This window comes from Arvicanthis niloticus, chromosome 1, assembly GCF_011762505.2.
Source record: "Arvicanthis niloticus isolate mArvNil1 chromosome 1, mArvNil1.pat.X, whole genome shotgun sequence".
Lineage (NCBI taxonomy): Eukaryota > Metazoa > Chordata > Mammalia > Rodentia > Muridae > Arvicanthis > Arvicanthis niloticus.
In genome coordinates, this window is record NC_047658.1 from 5165645 (window position 1) to 5190368 (window position 24724).

The 24724-nt window shown below is 47.6% G+C and overlaps 1 protein-coding gene and 1 long non-coding RNA gene across 6 annotated transcripts in view; one reads left to right on the top strand and one right to left on the bottom strand.

The window, feature by feature from the left end:
• On the bottom strand, positions 1-13982 carry LOC117710636 (cytochrome P450 2S1). Of its 3 annotated transcripts, none has more exons than XM_076930192.1 (9): positions 13632-13982; positions 12231-12396; positions 9068-9217; positions 7094-7254; positions 6916-7014; positions 5659-5800; positions 3478-3665; positions 1459-1600; positions 1-1301 (listed from the first exon to the last, which is right to left on the bottom strand). In XM_076930192.1, the coding sequence occupies exons 1-9, from the start codon at positions 13806-13808 to the stop codon at positions 1105-1107; spliced, it is 1422 nt and encodes a 473-aa protein (XP_076786307.1). In that variant the 5' UTR covers positions 13809-13982; the 3' UTR covers positions 1-1104. The 3 variants fall into 3 exon arrangements, with proteins under 3 accessions (XP_076786307.1, XP_076786309.1, XP_034361570.1); XM_076930194.1 differs by having other exon boundaries at positions 3478-3581; positions 6835-7014; XM_034505679.2 differs by having other exon boundaries at positions 6835-7014.
• The window catches only part of LOC143441495 (uncharacterized), a 20972-nt gene continuing 10161 nt past the window's right edge, over positions 13914-24724 (top strand). Inside the window, exons 1-4 of one of the 3 annotated variants that reach the window (XR_013108973.1) lie at positions 13914-14018; positions 16057-16158; positions 16383-17643; positions 20790-23083. This is a non-coding gene — a long non-coding RNA (uncharacterized LOC143441495). Of the gene's footprint in view, positions 14019-16056; positions 17644-20789; positions 23084-24724 lie in introns of those variants that run through there. The other 2 variants (XR_013108972.1, XR_013108974.1) reach the window with 2 other exon arrangements.

Sequence of the window (24724 nt, forward strand, 5' to 3'; positions counted from 1 at the left end):
TTCACAGGCCAGAAACAAACTTTTATTTCAAAGTGGGGACCTTCAAGTCACAAAGAGGTCAGCTATGGCTTCTGTCCTGATAAGGAGGACTGGAAACAGCCAGGAGCACTCCCCTGCACCATCTCTGTTTGGCCAGTTAGTCCTTCCAGGGGAAGGATACATTTCCAGCACTCTGATGAGGGAGGCCTTATAGGCAGCCTGAGATCAGAGTGTATTTGAGAGCAGGCCCCTGATAACATGATTATATAAGACATGACTGGGAAAGTTTTTTCCTTGGGTCGGTGGTCCTCATTTGTACAAGGTCTACGTGCACAATTCCAGGCCAGGAAACATGTATATTTGGGAAAATTAGTTGGGAGGAACATGTTTGAGAGGCAAGGGTGTGGAGGTGTCTGGGGAGTAACAGTTTGCTGTCACGGTGTGTCTCAGTGGGCAGAAGTTTGGAAGGGCCAAGATATTGTCATGTATGGTTTGGCTATGTGGATTACTGGCTGGTGGCCATAGATGGAGCCACTCATGTGCCTGGATGGTGGTGAGGTCATCCATGGGAGTAGACAGGAACATCTTTCTGGCTGTGACATGACCCCAGCTGGGGCATGCTGTTTTCTATGGCGGGGACCCAGCAACAGTGGTTAGATACGGAGAGTAAGAGTCCTGAACGCGGTTGGGTTGTCTGTGTAGGCAGTAGCTGGATGAGGGTTGTGAGCATACAGAGTTGTGTGGTGGACAGTGGGGTATCTAGCTATATGCTTGGAATTCCAAATGGCCTATATTACATTTATGAAAGCTGAAAGCCTATGCACCTCATGGTGGTACATATCTGTAATTCCAGCGCACAGGATGCTGAGGCAGGAGGATCACAAGTTTGAGATCAGCTTGTGTCACCCCATGGCAAGATCCTGTTACAGATAGCCCTCTCAAAAAAAAAAAAAAAAAAAAAAAAAAAAAAGCATATGCATCAGATGCTGTGCAGTTGTGTAGTAGGGGTGTGGTCCCTGGTCTCCACGTGGTGTGTGGTGTGTCCTAGCTTCTGAGACACCTGCTTCACACACACCCTTGAGGCTGTTTCGTCCCAGATGGCTCCCACCTTCCAAATTCCTTCCTTCATCTGGACTGGTCGCCAGTGGGCCTGACTTGCAGCTGGAAGTCTGGGGGGATGTTGAAAAGTCCACTGATGGTTGGCTTCAGACTCAGGTCACCCGGTGGGCAGGGGGTGTCCAGGGAGAAGGCTTGCACAATGGCAGTGAAGAAGAGCCACAGTTCCGCCCGAGCCAGGCCTTCTCCCAGGCAGACTCGCTTACCTGGCAGGGAAGGACTGAGTCAGCTGTGGTCACATCTGGGCCTACAAACACAGGGAGCCCACAGAGACCCTGGGGTGCAGGAAAATGCCCCCCCAGCTGGAGCTGACACCACTGGCCAGTCAGCACCCTCTGATCAACCCTAAAGCCCGGTAGATACCTAAGGAGTAGGGCAGGAAGGCTTCATGTTTTCTCAACCGACCATCGACGTCCAGGAAGCGGTCTGGATGGAACTCTCCTGGGTTCTGGAAAACCGCAGGGTCATGCAGTACGGAGCCAATCAGAGGAAAGACCTCAGTGCCCTGAGGAGACAGGTAAAAGCTCACACAGATGGGTGTTCTACATTGATACTTTTAAGATAACTTGATTAGAAATTAAGGCTTTTTTTTAAAAAAGATTTATTTGTATTTAGATTTTTATTTTAGTATTTTAAATTATGTATATGTATATGTCTCGGTGTGTGTGTGTGTGCAGATAGATTCTTGTGGATGCAGAAGCATCAGGTCCCCCTGGAGCTGGAGTTACAGGCAGCTGTGAGCCGCCCAACATGGATGCTGAGAAGGAAACTTGGGTCTGCAGCTAACAGCACTATGGACTCTTTAAGTAAACACATCTGTGCCTCTCACTCTCTCTCTTTTCCCATTCGCTCCTATTTTCTTTCTAGACCAGATCTCATTATGTAGCCCAGGCTAGCCTTGAACTTGCAGCAATTCTCCTGCCTCAGTTTCCCAGTGCTGGCATAGCAGGGGTCTACCACCGTGCTGGGATAGCCAAGTGTTTTCTTTCAGTATTCACACTCACTGCCTCGTATAAAACAGGTTCACACAGTGGCCTCAGTCCTGTCCTCACACCTTGAATCTCTGGAATAAAGCTCAGGAAGAAGATAATAGTTTGCCCAACTTAAAGACGGAGAGTCTGGGTGTAGTGGCACGAGCCAGGAGGCTGAGGCAGGAAGGAGGCAAGATTGCAAGTTCCAGCCCATGCTACTTAACAAGGTCTTATATCAAAAGAAAACAAACTAAACCAACCAACCAACCAACCAACCAACCAACCAACCAACCCACCCACCCCCACAAGAGTGTGTGTCTAGGGATGTAAGTCAGTGATAGAACACTTGCTTAATGTGTAAGAGGCCCTGGGTTCCACCCCTAGTTCCTTATGGAGGTGATGGTTGATATAAAAAAGATGGAGAAACTGAAGCCCAGAGAACTTAAGCAGTAGCCAAAGAAACCCCTGGGGGAGGCTGGCAAAGTGTGTTATTTTTATACTGTTTTGAGATTCTGGGAGTCTGTTGTGATCCCGAGATTAAGTTGTGGCTGTGTGAAGCCACCTCTCTGGGGAATGTCCCAGGGAGGCAAAAGACAAGAGCGTGTGTGGGAGGGATGTCCAAGAAGGGACAGGCAGGGAGGGTTGCAGTCTGTCAGACCAGATAGAGCTTGTGTATTCTTGGGGCTGTTATGGTAGAGGGTGAAGGCAGGCGGAGGAACCAGAGCAGAGGCGCAAACACGACTTGCTAGGGAGTCTGGCTCATGGGGTGTGAGCTCCTGGAAAAACATCATGGGACTGTTATCAAGGAATAGAAAGGCAGGTTCAAGTGATTAAAGCTTAGGTTCTGGGTTCAAATCTTGTCTTCCTACTCTCTGGCTGGGTACATACCTCTTAGTTCTTCCATCTGTAAAATGGGTGTGATAATTACATAGGATTGTTTTGGAGATGAAAGAAAATAATGCTAACAGAAAGTATCCAGAACAATAGCTGACACAATGTGAGGTGTTCATTATGACGTTGTGGCTGTCCTCTGTAGGTACATAGGGCACCCACCCACCATCAAGAGTTGGGTAGATGTTTTACAAGCATTATCTTACAAGTCCGAATGACTATTATTATATATAATTTAGAAGAGGGAGACATATTGAGACTCAGTGAATGAAGCAATTTGTTCAAGTTCCAGTTAAGAAAACAGGGCTAACATAAGGATTTGATTCCAGGAGCCACTGCTGCTGTTATCGCAGGATTGGGAATATATCGCCCCCTGGTGGTTCTATTCTGAACTGTTTTTCAATAGAAGTGGGAGAGAAAGAGGTGGATGGTGGTTGGAGTGAGGATCCAGACAGAGGCAGAGGTATCAAAATGTAAATCTCAGGGCAGAGATAACTGCTCTGGCCGTGCCATAACCTACCTTGGGCAGAGTATATCCTCGGAAGCAAGTGGTCCTCGTGATGGTGTGGGGCATTCCCATGGGTACCAGTGCCAAGAGCCGCTGTGCTTCATGTAAAACAGCATCTGTGTAAGGCAGGCGAACTCGATCACTGAGACTCGGAGCCCTGCCTGGACCCAGCTCCTGGATCAGCTCCTCCCGAACACGCTCTGAATGCAAGAGGAGGGTTGCAGGTCAAGGGTGGGATGGACCCTGGGATCTTTCTCCCAGAAGCCTCATCTTGTGCAGCAGTGGTTTGGGGTAAAGCTAGCAGCACGTGAGGAGCAGCGTAGGCCTGGGGTCTTGTCAGCCTGTGTTGGCTATTATATCTATTTTGTCTTAACTCTCCTAACAAAAAATGGTGTTGAGACTGGCTGTCCTGGAAATCACTGTGTAGACCAGCCTGGTCTTGAACTCACAGAGTGCTGGCATAAAAGGTATGGGCATGGTGGACACTGTTATTGATCACCATTGTTTAGACTGAGCCTCAATCATTCAAAGTCATAGCTGAGACTAGTAATGACCCTGGGCCTCTAAGTGCTGTCTATCAGGTCAGGCTATTCCACTAGCCTTCAGGCATTTAGTTGGAAACACTGAGTTCCCTGGAGGTAGGAGTGGGGTTGGGGGAGGGGGATGGTTCATTTCCAGCCTGGTCTTTATCCATCTGCCTTCCTATACTACTGCAGGTTCAGGGCTAGCCTCAGCTCTGATCATGACTGTCACCTCTCTTTCACTGTTTTCTATTTTGCTTATAACCCAGGCTAGGCCTCAAACTCCCAGCTTACTAAATGCTGGAATTACAGGAGTACACTACCTGGATGGTAACTCCAGTGTGTGGGGTGGGGGCATGCGCACATGTGCACACTCGCCAGAGGAGGGTATCCGTGTCCTGCTTCATTACTGCTACCTTACTTCCAGTACCCATCACTGAACCTGGAGCTAGGCTGGCAGCTAGCAGTGATTTTCCAGTCCCAGCCCCTCCTCCCTTAGTGCTGGAGTTACAGGTGCAGACATGCCAAGCTTTTTACATGGATGGTGGAGATTTGAACTCAGGTCCCCATGCTTAGGCAACAAGTGCTCTTACCCCTAGAGCTGATTATAATTTTTAAATTCCAGGGCTGATCCAATGTCTTGTGAAGTTTGGATTCTTCTCCTTTTGTAGGCCTAGGCCCAAGGTGACTTTAATATATTCCCCACCCACATTTTTCCCCTTTTTTCTTATGACAGGCCCTTGGTATGTAGCCAAGGCTGTCATTCACTATGTAGAAAAGGCTGGCCTTGAACTTGTGGCGATCATGATCATTTTGCTTCAGGCCTCCTGAGGGCTGGGATTACAGGCAAGACCCACAGTCCTTGTTCAGCATCCCTTTTCCCCTTTAAAAGCAACACCGCCCCTCATCCTTCCTGTCTCTAGCTCAGGGTGACTCCACCGTCCAAAGTTTCCCAGCTAGAAACTCAAGTCTGGCCCTGGACAAGTCCTTCCTTCCTTGTTCTCCACAACCTGTCTATTCTGCTTCTATCCCTCATGTCCCTATAGCCTGGCCTAGCCCTGTCTTATTTCTCAGGTTTCTGCCCACCTTCCTGAGCTCTTGGGTATCCTGTCATCATTTACAACCCACTGTGCACAGGTGTGTGTATGTGTGTGTGTGTGCGCGCGCGCGTGCGTGTATGCATGTACCTGTGTGTGCATTTGTGTACATGTGTTCATGTGTGTGCAGGTGTGCATGTGCGTGCATGCATATGTGTATGTGCGTGTGTTGTGGGGTGCTAACTGGGAATATTACCCAGAGCCTCATGCTTGCTAGGCAATCACTCCACCATTGAGCCATGTCCCCACCTCTCACCAGTGGATCCCAAGCAAGGGCTCTCGAGCTCCCCGCTCACTGTCCTGAAGACTCCAGTCAAGAGCTCTGCCACAGAGTTCCAGTCTCCTGCAGTTCATTTCGTCATGGAAGCTCAAAGATTTTCTAAAATGCAGCTGTAAACTAGGTGTGGTAATTTAGTACACTCAGCACTTGGGAAGCCGAGCAGGACGCTGAGTTAGAAAAAGCCCTCACCGCTCAGGGAACCCTAAACCATGTTCCTTTCATCTCCTTGCACATTCTGTCCTCTGGAACCATTGCTCTGGTTCCTGGGGCCTGCCTGGCAGGAACAGTTTCTTACGTTGGACTTGAGGGTATCTCAGTAGGAGCAGGAGGGCATAGCGGATGGTGGCACCGATGGTCATCGTCCCAGCAAACAGCAGGTATGTGACCGTCATCAGCAAGTTCTTCTCAGTGAATTCTGTACCTGGGTCTTGTTTCTCCTGAGGATTGAAATAAATGTTTGGGACAAGTTGAGAAATGAGGGACTGTTATTTAAATGAGATTTAGATTCAAGTTTATTTATTTATTATTATTACCATTATTATTATTTTCCAGACAGGGTTTCTCTGTGTAGCCCTGGCTGTCTTAGAACTCACTCTGTAGACCAGGCTGGCCTTGAAGTCACAGAGATTTACCTGACTCTGCTTCCTGAGTGCTGGGATTAAAGGCATGCCAGGTGAGATTCAAGATTTTAAAAAAGATCTTTTTAAACTGTATGTGTGGGCATGTGTGTGCCCTGGCATGCATGTGGAGGTCAGAGGACAACTTGCAGAAGCTGGCTCGACCTGTCTACTGTGTTGGTCCCGGGTAATCAAACACAGATAGTCAGACTTGATGCCAAATCCCTTTACCCACTGAGACAAGTCATTGGTCATTATTTCTGTTTTTGAAACAGGGTCTCATGTAGCCCAGGCTGGCTTTAAATTTGCTATATAGATGAAGATGACCTCCTGCCTCTACCTCCTAGGTGCTGGGATGACAAGTGTGAGCTACCATTCCCAGTTCATGCGGTACTAGCGGTGGTACCCAGGGTTTCCTGCTTGCTAGACTGCTCTACCAACTTGTACACAGAGACATGGAAACAGAGAAAGAGACCTGAAGCCAGGCCTGGGGGTTTGGTTTAGTCCTTAGGAGACAGGAACAGGGGAATATCTGCAAGTTCCAGGCCAGGCTAGGCCTCAGGGTGAGTTTCAGGCCAGCTTAGGCCTCAGGGTGAGTTCCAGGACAGCCTAGGTTACAGAATAAGACCATATCTCACTAAAAGTAAAGAAAAGGAAAGAGAGTCTGCTATCCAGTCCCCGAAGAAAGCTCTGCAGAGCAGACTAGGATCAAGAAGGGATGTCCTCTTCCCCAGAGTCCCATGCCGAGTTCATCTCAGGGATGAGGACTCAGCATATGCTAAGTAAGTGGACTGTCAGCCAGGCTAGTAGTCAGTCATTTCAAGAGGGACATTTCCTCTCCCAGGTTTCCACACCTGTGCCATCTTTAGTAGGAAGGCGTCAACGATGTCACATGCAGGACCTGAGGTGTGGAAGCGTCCCTGGTGTTTCTGTACCTGCTGGATAGTGAAGGCAGCCAGGGTTCTCAAATGATGCTGGAGCTGTGTGTGTGGACCTGGCAGGGGCTGCAGTAGCCAGGAGAACATCTCGTAGGCCTGTGGGTGCAGGAAGACAGCTCGTTTCCAGGGCATTTGACAGGAAGCTTCAAGGCTGGAGAAGGCTTCCATCACTTACCTGGCCCCACGGAGAGCTGATCCCCAACAAGGTACCACTTGCTGCCTGGACCACAGCCTGGAACTCTTTATCTTCATAAGGCAAACGGATGCCAAAGATGAGGGAACAGACGACATTAGAGGTGGCCTGGGCCAGCAGCATGGAAGGGTTGAATGGATGTCCTGGGAGGCATAGAAGAAGGCAAGGGAGAGAGAGAGAGAGAGAGAGAGAGAGAGAGAGAGAGAGAGAGAGAACAGAATTAGATAAAAAGAGGCAGAAAGAGAATTAGAGCTAGGTGTGGTAGCTCATACCTGTATTCCTGGCCCTTGAGAAGCTGAGACAGAAGGATTGCTGGGAGTTCAAGGACAGCCAGGGTTACAGAGTGAGACCATGTCTCAAAAAACAAAAACAAAACAACACATACATACACACATGTACACACACACACACACACATGCAACAAATGACAAAGAGAGAATGGGGCATCTGGTTTTGGGCTGTAGCATTTGTGGTGTTGAAATTAAGAATGGATGATGTTGAGAAAGGCCAGAAGACTTTTGTTCAGAGGTGTGCCCACTGCCACACTGTGGAAAAGGGAGGCAAGCATAAGACTGGACCACATCTCTAGGGTCTGTTTGGGCAGAAGACAGGCCAGGCAGTGGGTTCTCTTACACAGGTGCCGACAAGCCTGCAGTGGATTGTCTTACACAGATGCCAACAGGAACAAAGTCTCACCTGGGAGACACATTCTGATGGAGTATTTGGAGAGTTCAAAAAATACATATCTGGGACAAAAATAATGTTTGCTGCATTAAGAAAGGAGAAAGGCCAGACTGAACAGCTTATCTTAAAAAGGCTATGAGAGAAACTGGGCAGTGGTGGCACATGCCTTTAGTGTCAGCACTTGGGAGGCAGAGGCAGGTAGATCTCTGAGTTTGAGGCTAGCCTGGTCTACAGAGTGAGTTCCAGGACAGCCAGGGTGACACAGAGAAACACTGAGTTACAAAACAAGGATACTGCTTTATTTATACAAAACAAATGTCTCATGGCTTTTAATGTGTACCGTGATTTAATTCAGAACACGAATAGAGAGCAATGTTTTTGTTGGACAGTCCTGATTTAAATAAAACTGTCTTGTAGTAAAGCGGAAGTGATCTTTTTAAAATAACAGTTCCAGCTGCATGCTAATGCTGCTCTCTCCCCTTTTCTTAAGATTGGACTTAATTAGTGATGTTCTATGTTCCACAAAGATGCGGTATCACCTCAAACCTACTGAATGGTTTTGTTCTTGGGTTTATATAGCTGGGCGTATGAACAGGCTTGAACACGGGAAACATTCTATCACTGTTTCAGAAGTCAAAACACCACCTGTGTTTCAGTTTGTGTTCACTGGCCTGTTACGGGCAGTGGCTAAACCTCAGGAAACAACTGTCTGTTTTTGACGATGCTGATTTAATTAGAATTCCCTATGCCAAGGATGCTGGGTTTTTTTTCTACCATTGAAAGGCACTTACTGTGGTTTATTTATGATATCAGATAAACAGTATTTAACATACACAGGCACATGCACACATGCGCGCGCACGCGCACACACACACACACACACACACACACACACAGGGAGGGGGCGTGGTAGCTCACATCTGTAATCACTTGGAGACTGAGGCAGGAGGATTAATTACCAGTTCCAGGCCAGACTGGCCTAACTAGTAAAATTCTGCCTCAGACAAAACAAGACAAAGTAGGTAGGGGTTAAAGAGGAAGGAAGGGAGAGAGGGAGAAAGAGAGCCTGCTCAAGGGTACCAATGTCCCAGGGACAGAGACAGCTGTTGTGGTACCTCCAGGGATGATGGACAGAGTCCATGAGGAGGTGAGCAACGGCATCCACCCCTGAGCACCCCTCACCCCCTTAGCAGATTCACCACCACCCTGGAACAAAGAGAGCAGTTTCTCTTCCTCTTGGCTGGAAGCATTTGTTGGCTCCACCCTGCTGACCTTCTGTCTTCTGGAACGCCTCCACCAGATTCTGCACCTCTGCCTGGATCAGCTCCTCGCCTTCTCGCTTGCCCATGCCCAGGTCCCGTAGAGCAAGTAAGGTGAATTTTCTCAGCTGTTTCCACCGCTCCCCATTGGCAAAGAAAACTCCTGCGTAGAAAGCCAGATTCAAGAAGGGGACTGGTCCCTTCCCCTCAGTGAGATGCCCCAGGGCCCTGTCCTGAATCTGAATCAGCCTGGCAGATGGTGTGTGCATATGTGAGTGTGAGCATGTGTGCGTGTGTGTGAGTGTGTGTGTGTATAATAATGACTCAGTGGGCACTCTATGAGTACATTGTTGAATTAACTCTTTATCCTTTGAGCTAAAGTCAGCGGAGATAGTCTCCTGAATGTGTGACTAACCCTCCATCACCTTCTTATCCCTTGTTGTTTCATCTGCCCATCCCAGCATGTGTGAAGGAGCGCCATGGGCCCTGATGAGCCAAGATGAGAATATGAACAGAAAGCAAGAATGTTAAAATCATATCACCTTTTCTGTTATCCAAGACACGTGCCTCTGCACAGACCTTCTCTTCTGAGCTCAGTGCTATGGGGTGAAGACTGGCTTGTAGTGGCAGCTGGAAGCTGTCCTTGGCTCCTCTCATGTCTGAAACTAGCTTCTAGCTCTTTCCTCTCCCTACTTCAGTCCCACCATCCACCCCTTGGCTATTCATCAGAACCCTGGCCCTCTCAGGCTCTTCTCTCTGACCAACACCATTTCTCTCTATCCTTAGCCCTTGTCATGGTCCAGCTCGTCCCTTCTCTGGGCTTTTAGCCATCAGTTCTACTCACTCCACAGCCTTTCCCTGTGGAAATGCATAGATCTCAGGAAACCAGAGCTCAGCTGCTCTGCTGTGACTCACAGGCCTGCTAGGTGACCAGAGCCATGGTGACTTCTAGCTTTATTAATCCTTTACTACAACTTCTCTTGTTTCCTCAAAGGCTTCACGATCCCCCGTCCCTACAAGGACCCTTGTTGTTTTATCATGCTTGCACATCTCCATTCTTTTAGGGGTTGATGGACATGAACATAGGGCTTTGCCCATGTTAAGCTCTCTACCAATGAGTCATGCCTTTCCCTAGCCCCAGCCCCTCACTGGGGATTCTAGGCAGGGGCTCTACCACTGAGCCACGCCCCCAGCCCCTCACTGGAGGATCCTAAGCAGGGGCTCTACCACTGAGCCACGCCCCCAGCCCCTCACTGGGGGATTCTAGGCAGGGGCTCTACCACTGAGCCACGCCCCCAGCCCCTCACTGGGGGATCCTAAGCAGGGGCTCTACCACTGAGCCACACCCCCAGCCCCTCACTGGAGGATCCTAAGCAGGGGCTCTACCACTGAGCCACACCCACAGCCCCTCACTGGGGGATTCTGTGAGGACTCTACCACTTAAGTACATCCCTAGATGCAGCCCATTGCTTTACGTATTTTAACAGACTTACTTTATTTTTTAATTTCTATGTGTGCTTGTGTATGCTCACACGTGTACAAGTGCCTGGAGAGGCCAGAATAGGATGTCAGATCCCCTGAGGCTGGAGTACAAGCTATTGTGAGCTGCCCGATGTGAGTGCTGGGACAAGGCACAGGTTCTGTAAGAACAGCAGACGTTCTCAGGCTGGCTTGAACTCCTAGCAACTCTCCTGACTCAGTCTGTCAAGTACTTGGCCAAAGGCCTGAGCCACCACTCTTACCTCCTTCCCCAGCCTCAATGAACTCCATTCACCTGTTGTGTGGCAGCCCAGAGTCACCTCCTCTGAGAAGCCTGTGTCCCTGCCCACCCTACTCCAGTTCAGCACCTCTCCCCCAACTCTGTGTTCCCACTCTCAGAGCTGTGCTCCTCTGTTTAGAATTCTATCTTCTCGCTCTGTAGTTTCGACATAGTCTCTCACAGCGAGAAGACACTGCATGTGCCTTGGAAATCTGTGTGTCCTCAGTACCTAGGACAGGGCCAGGCACAGAGAACCCATGGACTGAAGGAATTCATTCTTCTCCCTTCTCTATACATGTGCACATGCTAGTCTTTCTGCCTGGATACAACTTCCCTTCTAGCCCAAGAATCGCAGCCTGGACATCCTCTTTTTTTTTTTTTTTTTCCTGACGGCTTCCTGAGTATATCTCTCAGAGCATAGGCTATGTCTGGCATTGCCTGTGGATTCTTAGAATCCTGGATTTCCCCCCCCCCCCGCCCCCATGCTAGCTTGCCCCTCCCATCCTGAGCCATTCCTCTGAGCGGTTACTGTCCGATGACAGGACTGTCTGGGTTCTCTAGGGGAAGTAGGCAGCGCTATCTTAGTCACCACTACGCTGCCAGACTTTTCTGTGGTACTGGAGATTGAAGCCAGGACTCTACACATGGCTAGGCATGCTTTCCATCTTAACATATAGAATTATTTCTGTGTTTTGGGACCCTTTTCTCTCTCTTCTGACTGGGGCATGGAATCCATGGCATTACATAAGCTAGGTAGAGGACATGCCCCTTGGTCCATCATTGGTGAATTCTAAAAAAATACTCTATTGAGCCACGCCCCCAGCTCCTCACTGGGGGATTCTAGGCAGGGGCTCTACCACTGAGCCACGCCCCCAGCCCCTCACTGGGGATTCTAGGCAGGGGCTCTACCACTGAGCCACGCCCCCAGCCCCTCACTGGGGGATTCTAGGTAAGCACTTTCCACTGAACAAGGCCTGCAACCATCACTGGTGAATTCTTCGCATGCCCTACCACTAATCCTACTTCTGTCATTTTTCAAGACAGGGTCACACTGCCTTGTCATATGTAGCCCAAGCTGACCTTGAACTCACTGTATAGTGCATGTTAAGTTCCTCCAGCCTGAGCCTACCAACTGTTGGGGATGAACTACATATGTCAAGCTTCTGTGCTGTGAGCACTTGTCTATCAATATCTAGATCAGGGAGTAGTAATTATGATCAGTGTGGTCGGCAGTTAGTGAGTAAGCACCTACTTGACACAAGCCCAATTTCTACTTTAATCCTTAGTACAACCTTAAGTGACAGGCACTGTTGTCATCCCATTTCCTAGAAAGATAGGCACCTGTACAAAATCCTCCAGACCTGAAGTAGAGGCAGGACCCAGGAGCCTCCGTTTGCCCTCATGACTCCTGACTCACCGTGACCATCAAAGGTCTTGTCCAGCGTTGCCAACGTTCCACGCCCGCTGAATTCCTCAGCCTGACCTCCCAAGGCTTCTCGTACAGCATCATGTCCAACCAGGACCACCACGCGGCGCCAGGGGCCCAGATATACCGTGAACACAGGCCCATACTTCTTACTTAGCTGGAGGCAGAGAGGGAGAAGAGGGTCCCAGGGAGCTGCCTCTGTCAGGTAGTCTGGATTAGTTCCAAACCATGTGGTGTAGCTTTTGCTCCCATATCAGGAATTGGTCCTATCCCCACCCCAAGCAAAAGTGTCCCTTTGGGAAGCTGCTCTCTTTTTGCACGGGAGCGTGGAGCCCCAGCCTACCCGCCCCCACCCCCGCCCCCACCCTTTTTTCCTTGAGACAAGGTGTGTAGCTCTGGCTGTCCTGGAAATATGTAGACCAGGCTGGCCTCGAACTCACAGAGATCCTCTGCCTTTGGAGTGCTGGGATTAAAGGTGTGCACCACCACCGCCCTGCTAAGTGGGGGCTTCTTAAACACATCCCTTTGCCTTCCCTCTCACTTCTTTCTAGGCTCTAACCTCTAATCTTGGGACCATCTACAACCCGCTTTGGTTTCCCCTAATTCCCCTCTTCCCAATATCTGGCTACCCATTTCAACCTCTACTAAACACTTAAATTCCACAGCAAGTACCACGAAGCATGTGTCCCGTCTCTCCCTTAGACGCCCACTCCTCTTTTCTGTCCTTAAAAGTCCCTCAGAATATTTTTGAATGGAGAACTTCATTCCCCACTACCCCCAGCAAGTTGGGACTGCTTCCCCATCCTCCCACCCGGTGGCAGGAACTCCTAGCTCCCTCCTTAGCAGAGCTACACCCATCCTCCCACTCTGGGAGTCTCTGAGGCAGATTCCTTCAGCCCAGGATGCTCTCTGCTCAGCCCCCTCCAGCTTCCAGATGCTTCCCTTCCAACGGTGGGGTGGGGACGGCAAGTTCGCCCCCCCTCTTGTTTAGAGAATGTTTGCTTTGCAGCTTTGGTACCAGCCCACTAACTTTCAGCATTGTGTGGGTCCCTGCGACCTGGGACCCCTACCTCTCTGAGACTTGTTCTCATTTCTTCCTAGACCTCTGTGAGCTGTGTCCCTCCCAGCTCTAGTCCCCTTTTCAGGGCACTCCCTTTCTTTCTTAGCCCTGGATCCCACTTCCAAGACTGGCTGAGCTCTGCCCATCCCAACCTGGATACCCTCTTTCTCTTCCCTAGCCAGGTCAACTTGTTCGCGTCCCTAGAATTCATAGTCTCTGCCCTCAGAATCCCTGCTTCTGCCTCCTTTCTAAGATAGCCCAAGACTCAACTGCTCTAGCACTCCTCACCCCCGCGCAGATCCCCTGGTTAGGATGTCCTTGCGTCCCCTCACCCGCAAGAGTCCCGAGTACAGCGCCCCAGGACGCAGCTGCAGGAGGTTCCCCAGCAACGGCAGCGGCGTGGGCCCCGGGGGGAGGTGGCCTCGGGCTGGGGTCCTGGGCAACGTCAGAGCCAGCAGCAGCAGCAGCAGCAGAGCCAGCAGCAGCGCCCAGGTGCTGGCTGCCTCCATCTCTGCAGGTCGGCTGGGTCGGCACCTCCTAGAAGCTCCTTGCAGTCGGACTAGTTAGGGGCGGGAACGGGGCGGCTCCCTCCTCAAGGAAATCAAGAGGAGTGGGGCGGGGCAGCCTCCTACAAGGCGTAGCTCCCCGCACCCCAATTTCTCCGTCTCCTGCCCGCAGTCGCCAGAAGTCCCACACCACCGCACGAATGGATCTCCCAGGTCACCTAGGTTTTCCTAGGGTTCAGAGGGCGGAGACAGTACCTTGGGCCCCAGGTGGGGCATAGTAAGCAAACAAGAGAAGCCTGGGAGCGGGAGACCTTGGCTGGCAGCCACACCTCGCGGGGCGGTGACCCTGCCTGGCTCTCCCCAGCTCTTGCCTCCCTCTGCTTATCTTGGTGTGCGTGTGCGCGTGCATGTGCGGCGTCTTGGAGGCACTTTCCTCCCGCATCCTACCTCCACCAACTAGGAGGGGGATGACATTCTGTTGTCCCTAGATTACAAGGCTCCGTGACATTGCTATCCGACTTAGGTCAGTCAGTAGTGGTTGAATCATTCTTTTGTTTTGTTTTGAAACGGGGTCGCAGGTAGCCTGGGCTGGCCTGGAACTCTCTGGGTATCTTAAGGATGACCTTGAATTTCTTAATCCTCCTGCGTCCACTGCTCACTGGTGGGATTAAAGAACTTGTTCTTTAAAGTAAAATCAAAAAGGTTTTGAGTGTATATCTGTACATTCATGTTACTCTGCGCGTGGGTTCACATGTGTATGCGGGTGCTCCTACCTGTGCGTGGGCAGGCAGGTAGAGTTGACGTCCTGCATTCCTCCGTATTTATCTAGGCAGGTTCTATTTGGAATCCCTCCTCTAGCTGATGGGTTTGCCTCAGGGGCCTCCTGTCTTCCTTACAAGAATTCTGGGGCTATAAATTTCAATCATCATAGGGACATGCTTATCCATTGGGCCGTCTCCCAGCCCTAATTTATTTTTTATTAGGATATGTTAATTATACATATAATGAGTTTCATTCTGGCATTTTCATGCACACACAATGTATTTTTCATATTCATATTCATAACATATTCGACCAGTTTCGTTTTCCTATCTCTGAGGCCTTCAATCTTTCTGCTTAATTAGTGAATTAATGAATTTTGATGACCAGATGAGCTTCATTAGGGTCGCTTACAGAGTCTCAGTTGAGAGACTGTTCACGGGAGCACGAACTCCTTATTCTGAGGCCACACCACTGAAAAGAATCTCTCTCTCTCTCTCTCTCTCTCAGACTTGGGGGCCTGATGAACCCCTTCTTTCCTAGCTCCGTCTTTAAAAAGATTTATTTATTATGCAGAAGAGGACACCAGATCCCATTACAGATGGCTGTGAGCCACCATGTGGTTGCTGGGAATTGAACTCAGGACCTCTGGAAGAGCAGCCAGTGCTCTTCTAAGCTATCGCAACAACCCAGCTCCATTCTTTGATCGATTCTCAACCTTCCTAACGATGCGACCCTTTAATACAGTTCCTCATGCTGTGGTGATACCCTCTCCCTAACCATAAAGTTATTTCGGTGCTGCTTCATAACTGTAACTTTGATACTTTACGAATTGTAATGTAAACAACTGATATGAGACCCCAGGGGGGTTGTGACCCATATGTAGAGGTGTCTTGCATGCTTATCAGTGGCCACCAGACTCCTTGAATTCAGAGCCCTTTGTTTTACCCACAGTAAGGCCTCCGCCAGGAGTTAGCAGCTATATATCTGCATACAATCTGAAACAGAGTATTTAACAGGTACCAAGTTTTTGCAGTGTTAGGGATCATTTGATTTGTTACAGCTATGTGCAAGCTCTATCTCTGAGCTAATCACCCCAGCCCTTCTCTGTTAGAGAGCGCTCAGTATAAATACTATAAATAAGACTTCTTTCTTTTTTCTTTTTTTTTTCTTTTTTCTGAGGATGCGGCTGTGAGCAATCTAGAGGAGTTCTGGGTTCTTCATAGCCACATGCAAATAAGGGTGGGGTCAGGGAATCAGAAATACAAAGGCCTGAGAGGGATAAGGCAGCTTCAGAAGATAGACGGAGGCGATGGTTTGGCTCATTGCAGTATCCCTATCAAGATGCCCTGCCATCTTGATCTGTCGCATCAATGATTGAGTTGAAGGTAGGACATGTGAGAGTACTCTAGGGACATGGGGGTGGCTCTTGTAGGACAGGACTCTTCACATTTCAGAAAAAAAAATACTGTTTTTTTTTTTTCCATTCTAGGGAAGCAGTATGAACCCATGTTCCTCAAAGAAGCCATATCTGGGTTGCTGATGGCTGAACTGCAGCTTTAGTTTGTGAAGAGACATCTGAGTGTTGCACTCCGTGAGTCAGAGTTACATGGGGCTATCTTTAGTTCCCTTTAGCAGTTGTCTACTAGTTCTGTCTGTGTTCATATCTCTGTGAGTCTTAGGTACAACTTTTGGAACGCATTGCTGAACTTGCTAGACCACTATCGCCAACTGACCCCAAAGCTCTGCCTTCGTCCTGCCCCCACTGATATATTTGGTAAATGTAGTGATTCATGGCTTCTTTTGTTTTGTGACTAGAAACTGTTCAAGTCATCCCCTCCATAGTGGAATATGACATTAGGGACAGCCCAAATCCCTGCTCCCAGCCATGGGTACTCTGAGTTGGCCCAGAAGAAGTGGCTTTCATTCCCTTTGGACTGTGATGCAGGACCTCAGAGATGATCACCTGAGGAGTCATCGGGATTGGCACCAGGTGCCAGCACCAGGCATCTCTATCCGTGTTACATCTCAGAGTGGATAATGGTGGGTCCTTCTAAGAGCCTGAACCTCCCGCCTTCTGTTTTGGTTGATGGCTTGTTGGCTTATTCTAAGCCGGTTGTTATGTCGGACATCCTATTACTGTTTCAATACATTCTTTCTAAAAATCTGTTGCTAGCACTCAACTTTTCTTCTCTTGCCACTCCTTCAACATCTAACTTTACTTTCCTGTCTCTTGCTCATCTTCATCAAGACTTGGCGCTGTTTGGTTTAGAAATTCAGAGGGCTGGTTGCAAAGGTGCTGGAGATAAGAGGCCCTGAGTTCCTTCTAACCCAGCAGGTAGGGGTATCAGAAGGAACTCTGACATGTGATGATGACCTCCTACTGAAACTTTGGGCTGGCAAAACAGCTCAGTAGGTAAAGGTGCTTGCTGCCAAGCCTGACCTGAGTTCAATCCTGGGGATGCACAAGGTGGAAGAGAAAACTGACTCCTGCAATTTATGCTCTGACCTCCACACAAATGGTGTGGCATGTGTATGTCCCATCCCCCAATACAAATAAATGTAAAAAGCAAGCAAGCAAGCAAACAAACAAACAAAAACCACCTGAACCAAAATACCTTGTTCTTGGGTCAGGAATTCCTTTCTTGGTTCACTTAGAAAGGCACATATAAGGGATGACTACTCAGTGCCTGAAGTGCCTTCACATTCCTATAAATATGTAGTGTGAACATTAGACCCAGTGGGAGGAACTGACCCTGGGTGAAACCTGAGTGAACAACTCCCATGAGTCCCCAAGTCCGAAGCATAAGCCTTCAGTACACAGAGATTTTCAGGAGCAAAGGCCATTACGACGAAACACATACGTTCCAGGATGACATGTCTGTCTGCAATGCAGTACTTGGGAGGCAAGAAGACCAGAGTTCAAGGATGTTCCTGAATAGAGTGTGGAGGGCCAGTCTGGGTGGCTACTTGAGACCCTGTTTCAAAAGCCCAAACTGAACAAAACAAGAATTGTTAGGAAGGAGAAAGCATTCAAGAAAAACTGCCATCTGATCTACCAGATCGCTTTGTTTGACAGGTAGGATAACTTGCAAATATTTGGGAAAATGTGGAGACTGAACTAACGATAATGGGGCTTTGTGTTTTTCCTTGATGGGGGAATAGTTGATATCCCTGTGGCTAAGCCAGAGTAAAAAGAGAGATGGTGCATTGGGGGTCTACTTCATTTGGAATTTGGGAGCAGCTAAGAAGAGAAATGGTAAAATTGCCAATGTACAGGAAATTAATGAAGGAGTTCAGGAGATAGAAGCTAGTCAGATAGGGCAGGGGTCTCCTGCCATTCATATCCTCATCCATCAGCCAGAATTGCCCTTGGTCCTGTCCTGGCTAAAAGTGTTTGATGCTCTGGTCCCTGATATGGTTCCTAAAGATTTTAGGATTACTTCTTCAGAAGTGGGAAATGGTTCGACCAGGCAGAAGAAACTGGTCAGACAGGCTTGGGATCCCCAAGGCAGCCATTCATCACTGCCCCTGATGACAGGAAAAACTGATGATAACCCTAGCCCCTCTTTGTTATTTCCCAAATGAGCACCCAGGGCTGAAGGCTTGGGAGAACTGGATTGACCAACTCATTCCTCTCCCCACACTACACACCTGTTTCTGGCATAAGTACTTTATCCTATGTATGTATGTATGTATGTATGTATCTATCTATCTATCTATCTATCTATCTATCTATCTATCTATCTATCTATTGAGACAGAGTCTGTCTATGTAGTCCTTGCTGTCCTAGAACTCACTATGTAAAGATCAGGCAGACCTTGAACTCAGAGATCTTCCTACCTTTGTCTCACTTGAATTAATCAGGAATCTGCGAGTCCAAAGGCTGAAGATCCTTGACCCCAACTGGGTTTTGATCAATCAATCAAGAACCAACTGCCAATGGCTAGGTGGAGAGAGAAGAAATTTCATGATTAACGGTGTGTGCCACCATGTCTTCCTGCATAAGTCCTTTAAAAAGGCCCAGAGAAAGAGTTTGGATGTCACTCTATTTCTTGGGATTATGAGTGCTTACAGGAGCTCAGCTCTAGTTCCCTCCCTCTCTCCCTCCCTCCTTCTCTGCCTCCCTCTCTCCATCTCTCCCTCTTAAGCTTCCACCTACAAATCTATAACAAACTTCTAAAACCCACGTTCTTTGGTCCATGAATTTCAATCTCTGAATCTGAGAGATGAGAACCATAAAGCCTGGCTCAAGGGCACCTTAGTGTCTGGCTGTTGAGTTTCCTGGATTCTGGCTCCCTAAGAAGAGAAGGGCTCCATCACTCTCTAAGATACCCTGATATTCCAACATCATGAGACATGAAAGATATTGAAGGACATGAAATTGGTAAGAAAATTTCAGTGCTTGGAGAGATTGGCTCAGTAGTTAAGAGCACTTGCTGCTCTGCCAGAGGACCTGGGTTCAATTCCCAACACTCATATCAGGTGGCTCCCACCATTTATAACTGTAGCTCTGAGAGATTCCACCTCTATGGCCTCCAAGGGCACCTACCCTCATATGTACGTGTCTATATGCAGATACACACACTGATTTTATAATTAGAAATGATAAAAATCTTTAAAAAGGCAAAAACTTCAGAGTTTATATCAGACCTAAAGCTGAATTCTGAGGAAGCTAATGGCCATGTCTCCATTCCCACCCACCCTTCTCTGTCAGGCTCCTCCTCTATCATGCTCTGCTTCTTTCTTCTCCTCTTTCTCTTCTCCTTCCTTTTCCTCCTCCTATGTTTTTTTTTTTTTTTGTTTTTTTTTGGTTTTTTTTTTTTTTTTTTTTTTTTTTAATTTTTTTGAGACAGGATCTCTCTGTGGAGCTCAATATGGAGCTCTTGAACTCATGAGAGATCCTCTCTCTGTCTCCCAAGTGCTGGGATTAAAGGTACATACCATCACACCCAGGAACAATATTCTGTATCAAAAGAAGACCTTGTTATGACCTCTACCTATACTCCCTGGGCCAAAGATTTAGCTGGAAACTGGTGGGATGGCTGAGCAGGTGAAAAAGCCCTTGTCACATAGGCCTGGGCACCTGGGTTTGATCCTTTTAACTCAGGGTGAATGTAGTGAACCTGGTCCCCAAAGTCTCCCCCAGCACACAGATACACACATAAACACACACATACACATATACACACATACCCCACATACTCCTTATACACATACACACTCCATATGCATGCACATACATATCCATGCCATACACATATACACACATACACAGATACACACGCACATGCACACATATACACATACACACACAACGCACACATAGACACAATATATCATACACACATACACACACATGCACACATATACACATACACATACACACACAATGCACACATAGACACAATATATCATACACACATACACACATGTACACACACATATACACACATATACACATATACACATACACACATACACACACAAGAATAATACAAATTAAAACATTTTTTAAATGACCTGGAAAATTTATGCATTTCCTGCAGAAACACACAATACACATTCATACACACGCGTACATACACACACACAAATAACACAAATAAAACAATTTTTTAAAGAATGACCTGGAAACTTTGATTGTGGGATTTCCTGCATACTCACATACACACAATACACCACACACACATACACATTCACACACATACACACACCACACTCATAAACACACACACAAATAACACAAATAAAATTTTTTAAAAATGACTTTGATTATAGGATTTCCTGATCCATTCAAGGAACCTTTGGGATTTGCTAAAGAATTCCAGGTCATGTTATTGACCTATGAACCAGAGTTTTCTGACATATCAATTAATCATATTAATTATATGAATTAATTATTGGCTTCAGGAAGCTAGGGAGAGGGATGCTTTTGCTTGCTAAAGAGAAAAAGCACCTTGAGGTCTTCATAGATGTGTTGGGCCTGATAGTACACATTTGAAATCCCGGCACGTGGGGGGTGAAGGCAGGCACATTATGAGTTCAGGGTCACATGATTAGGTTCCAGGCTAGCCTGGGCTATATGAGACCTTGTCTCAAAGAGCCAGAGAGGGGACAGTGAGATGACTCAGTGGGTGTGCCAGTCACTTTTCTATTTTGGTGGCAAAGTACTATGACCACGGTAACATGGAAGGAGGGGTTTATTTTGGGCTTGTGTTCCAGAAGTAAGAGTTGGTGACCATTGTGGTGGTCAGAGTGGCAGACATGGAGGCTGGAGCAGCAGCTGAACACTCACATCTGGAATTGGATACATGAAACAGGGAGAGCAGAGTAGAAATATGCATGGATTTTGATACCTCGAAGACCCCCCAGTGACACACTCTCTCCAGCAAGATCACACTTCCTAAGTCTGGCCCGACAGTGCTACTACCTGGACTCCAAGAATTCAAATACCCAAGACTTATGGGCTGAACATCTCATTCAAACCACAACAGAGCATAAAAGGGGCTTGCTGCCAAGCTCAAGGACCTGAGGTTGAACCCTGGAACCCACATGGTAGAAGAAGAGAAGTAACTCTTACAAATTGTCCTCTGACCCCCACATGGATGCTATGGCATGTGCCCCATCCTCCCTATTAAATAAAAGTGAAATTTAAAATAAGACAGAGCTTGAGGCAGGGCCTGGGAGAGACACAGGGTTGTGAGTTCAAGGCCAGCTTGAGCTGTACATAGGCATTTGAGCCACACAAAATAAAAGACCCTAAGAAGATGCTGATGGGGCTGGAGAGATGGGTCAGTGGTTAAGAACATTGGATGCTTTTCCAGAGGTCCTGAGTTCAATTCCCAGCACCAACATGAGGCTGGCAACCATCTATAATTGTAGTCCTACGGGATCCAGCGCCCTCTTCTGGTGTGTATACCAGTAGACAAAACACCCATATGTATTAGTATGTAAGCAGAGAGGGCCAGATGAACTTTCTGTATTTGGGGGGGGGGTTGGGGTGGAGTGGGAAGAGAAAACACAAGTTAGCAAAAGGTGAGGGAGGAAATGAGCCACCCGGGGAACAAAGGTTGCAAGTTAAAAAGAGTAGTGGGCGGGCCCAGACAAAGTCCATGTTTCTCTGTGAGTCAGTTCTAGTCTAGAGTCCCTGTTTTTCTCCCTTCCCTCACTCTCTTTCCCTCTGCCCCTCCTCCTCACTTCTTCCTCTGTCCCTCCCCAAAGCTTCTATTTCTTCCTGTGACAGCTGGATGGTAAAATAATCTCCAGGAGTGTGTGTGTGTGTTATTTTGTGTGTCTCTATATGCACATACATATAGTGAAAGTGGATTTCTCTTGTTAATTCTGTCTGTGTGCAGCTGTGATGGGGACTGCACACGTGAGGTGAGTATTCTTCCATTGGCTCTACTCATAACCCTCCTTTTACTTTGACACAGAGATTCACCAAATTTGTCAGGCTGGCTTGAACTCTGTAGCCCAGGCTATGATCCTCCTGCCCCAACCTCGGGAGTAGCTTGATTTCTAGTCCTGTTCCAGCAAATCTAGCACTCCCTCTCTCCCCTCCCTCTTTCTCTTTCTCTCTGGCTTCATCTCCCTCCCTCACCTCCCTTCCTTGCTGCTTTTTTTTCTTCCCCTTCTTCCCCCCTTCCTCTTCCTCCTCTTCCTCCTCCTCCTTCTTGATTTACTTATTTATTTTATGTATATGAGCTCACTGTCACTGTCTTCAGACACATCAGAAGAGGGCATCAGATCCCACTATAGATGGTTGTGAACCACCGTGTGGTTGCTGGGAATTGAACTCAGGACTTCGGAAAAGCAGTCAATGTTCTTAACTGCTGACCCATCTCTCCAGCCCCCTTTCCTTGCTTCTTGAGAATGGGATTCCTTATGTGGCCCAGGCTGGCTTGGAACTTACTATGTGACAGAGACTGACCATGAGCTCTTCCTGTCTCAGCCTCTGGAATGCTCAGATTAGAGGCGTAGGTGTCAAAGTGCTAAGACCAGACCCATCTTTACAGAGATAAGTGGGCCTTGGGGAAAACCTCTGCTTGCATTTGACATTCCCTGGTTGTTCCCAGTCAGTATGCCAAAATGTAGGGTGTGGTGCTGAGTCCAATATACAGCTTCATCCATCCCTCTTCCCATGGTGATAGCTAAAGTTATGTTTTAAGTATAAATCACTGTGATTAAGTGATTTATATATAAAAAAATGCCTCTAACATATGAGCCCCAAAGGCAAATGACTTCCTGGAATGCTGGAGGCTGCTGTTCATGCACAATAGTAAACCATGTGTTTTCACCTCTGTAACCAAGTTTGGTTGCCCTAATTGCACAGGATGTGCTTGATCACATGTAGGGAGGAAGTAGGTACATAGGCAGGAAGTATATCAGGATGTATGCTTTCCCTCATCGAACAAAAGCAGGAAATACATAGTCTTGTGGGTTTTGCCTTTAAGAGCCTTTGACTAATGTAATTTGCTACCATATTCTGGGAATTCAGGTACGGAGCTGTCCAGTATTCATCGTTCTGGTCAATATTTAATAAAGCTTGTTCAAATTTGAGCTCAGAGTTGTGGTTGTGGTCTTAGTCTCACCTGGTAGGATTTACATCAAGTTAAATTTCAAACCCGGGGGACTAAAGAGATGGCTCAGTGGTTAAGAACACTGACTGCTCTTCCTGAGTTCAATTCCCATCCATTACAGATGGTTGGTGGCTCACAACCATCTGTAATGGATCTGATGCCCTCTTCTGATATGCATGAAGAGAGCAACAGTGTACTCACATACATAAAATAAATAAATAAATTAAAAAATTTCAAACCCGGGACAAGCCACTGAGGTGCCTACTTAACATATCAAAGTAGACCTGACCTCCAGGTTCTCCCAGCATTCCTCACTCCCTACCTGTTACAGGCTAGCCTAAGTAATAATTATTTTTTAAAATGTTACCTTAAATATGATAACAGTCCGAGAGATGGCTCAGTGGGTAAAGTGCTTGAGGTGAAAGCCTGGGACCTGCCAGCGTGTGAGAGCTTGGTGGTGCTTTTGTAACCCCAGAGCTGGGTGGGGGAGTCTGGGAGCAGAGACCAGTGGATCATGGAGTTTCATGGCCAGGGTAGCTGAAACTCAGGGCTCCAGTGTTAATGGGAGACTCTGTCTCAAAAGATCAGGTGGGTGATGGAGGAAGACATGTGATGCTGTGCTCTTCACACACATTTACACACATACACGCAGGCAGACACACACAGTAAAAGGAAACTTAGAGACAAGAACACACATTAAATAAAAACTACAGCGGATATTACTTTGTACTAGCTTCCTGTGCTGTATCCTGACAGACCAAACTGCAAATCAAAACGGAGTCACTCCTGCTAAGTTCCGAGTAGCCAAATTGAAACTTGAGCCGTCATGTGACCTTCCAGGTACCAAGCCAACCTTAGATAACCAGTGTCAGGTGCTGCAGTCATGCTTTTTCCTGCTTTTTTGGTTTTTGTTTTCAACTGCCCCAAATGCCCATCAGGGGACACAGGTGGATAATGGAATATCATTCAGCTCTTATTCATTTATTTATTTTTAATTTTTATTTATTTTATATGTTTGGGTGTTTTGTCTGCACGTATGTCTTTATTGTATGCATACCCGATGCCCAAGGAACCCAGTAGAGGTTGGATCCACTGGGACTGTATTAACCGAGAGTTGTGAGCCTCCTTGTGAGTGTTAGGAATTAAAGCAGGGTCCTCTGCAAAGAGCAGTCTGTTCTCCTAACCTCTGAGCTGCCTCTCCAGCCCTTCGGCCTTAATTCTAACACGAATAGGTATTCTGATGTTAGCTAGTTACTTTCCTATTCTATCTCCCAATTCCCATCTTAGAGAGAAAGGGGTTTTGAGCAGGGCTCGGTGCAATGCTAATTGTGGGGTAAGCCTGAGGTGGGGAGATCTTATGTTAAGGCCAGCCTGGGCTACACAGTGAGTTCATGGTCAGGCTGAACAAGTTAACGAGAACATGTCTCAGTGTAACAGTAAAAAGAAGGCTGGGATGTAGTGTGGCAGAAGAGAGCTTGCCTAACATGTTCAAGGACCTGAGCTCAGTTCCCAGGATGACAGACAGCAAGAACTCAGAGTTAGTTCACTGGTACACATAGACTGTTTTGGTTTAATGAA

What these genes read in the sequence shown, in the direction of transcription:
- LOC117710636 (XM_034505679.2), bottom strand. Translation starts at nt 13,808, where the DNA reads ATGGAGGCAGCCAGCACCTGGGCGCTGCTGCTGGCTCTGCTGCTGCTG. An exon ending in GGCGTTCCAGAAGACAGAAG is followed by an intron (nt 7,255 to 9,067) that starts GTCAGCAGGGTG and finishes TATGCCTCCCAG; the next exon opens with GACATCCATTCAACCCTTCC. An exon ending in TCCTACTAAAGATGGCACAG is followed by an intron (nt 5,801 to 6,834) that starts GTGTGGAAACCT and finishes TTCAATCCTCAG; the next exon opens with GAGAAACAAGACCCAGGTAC.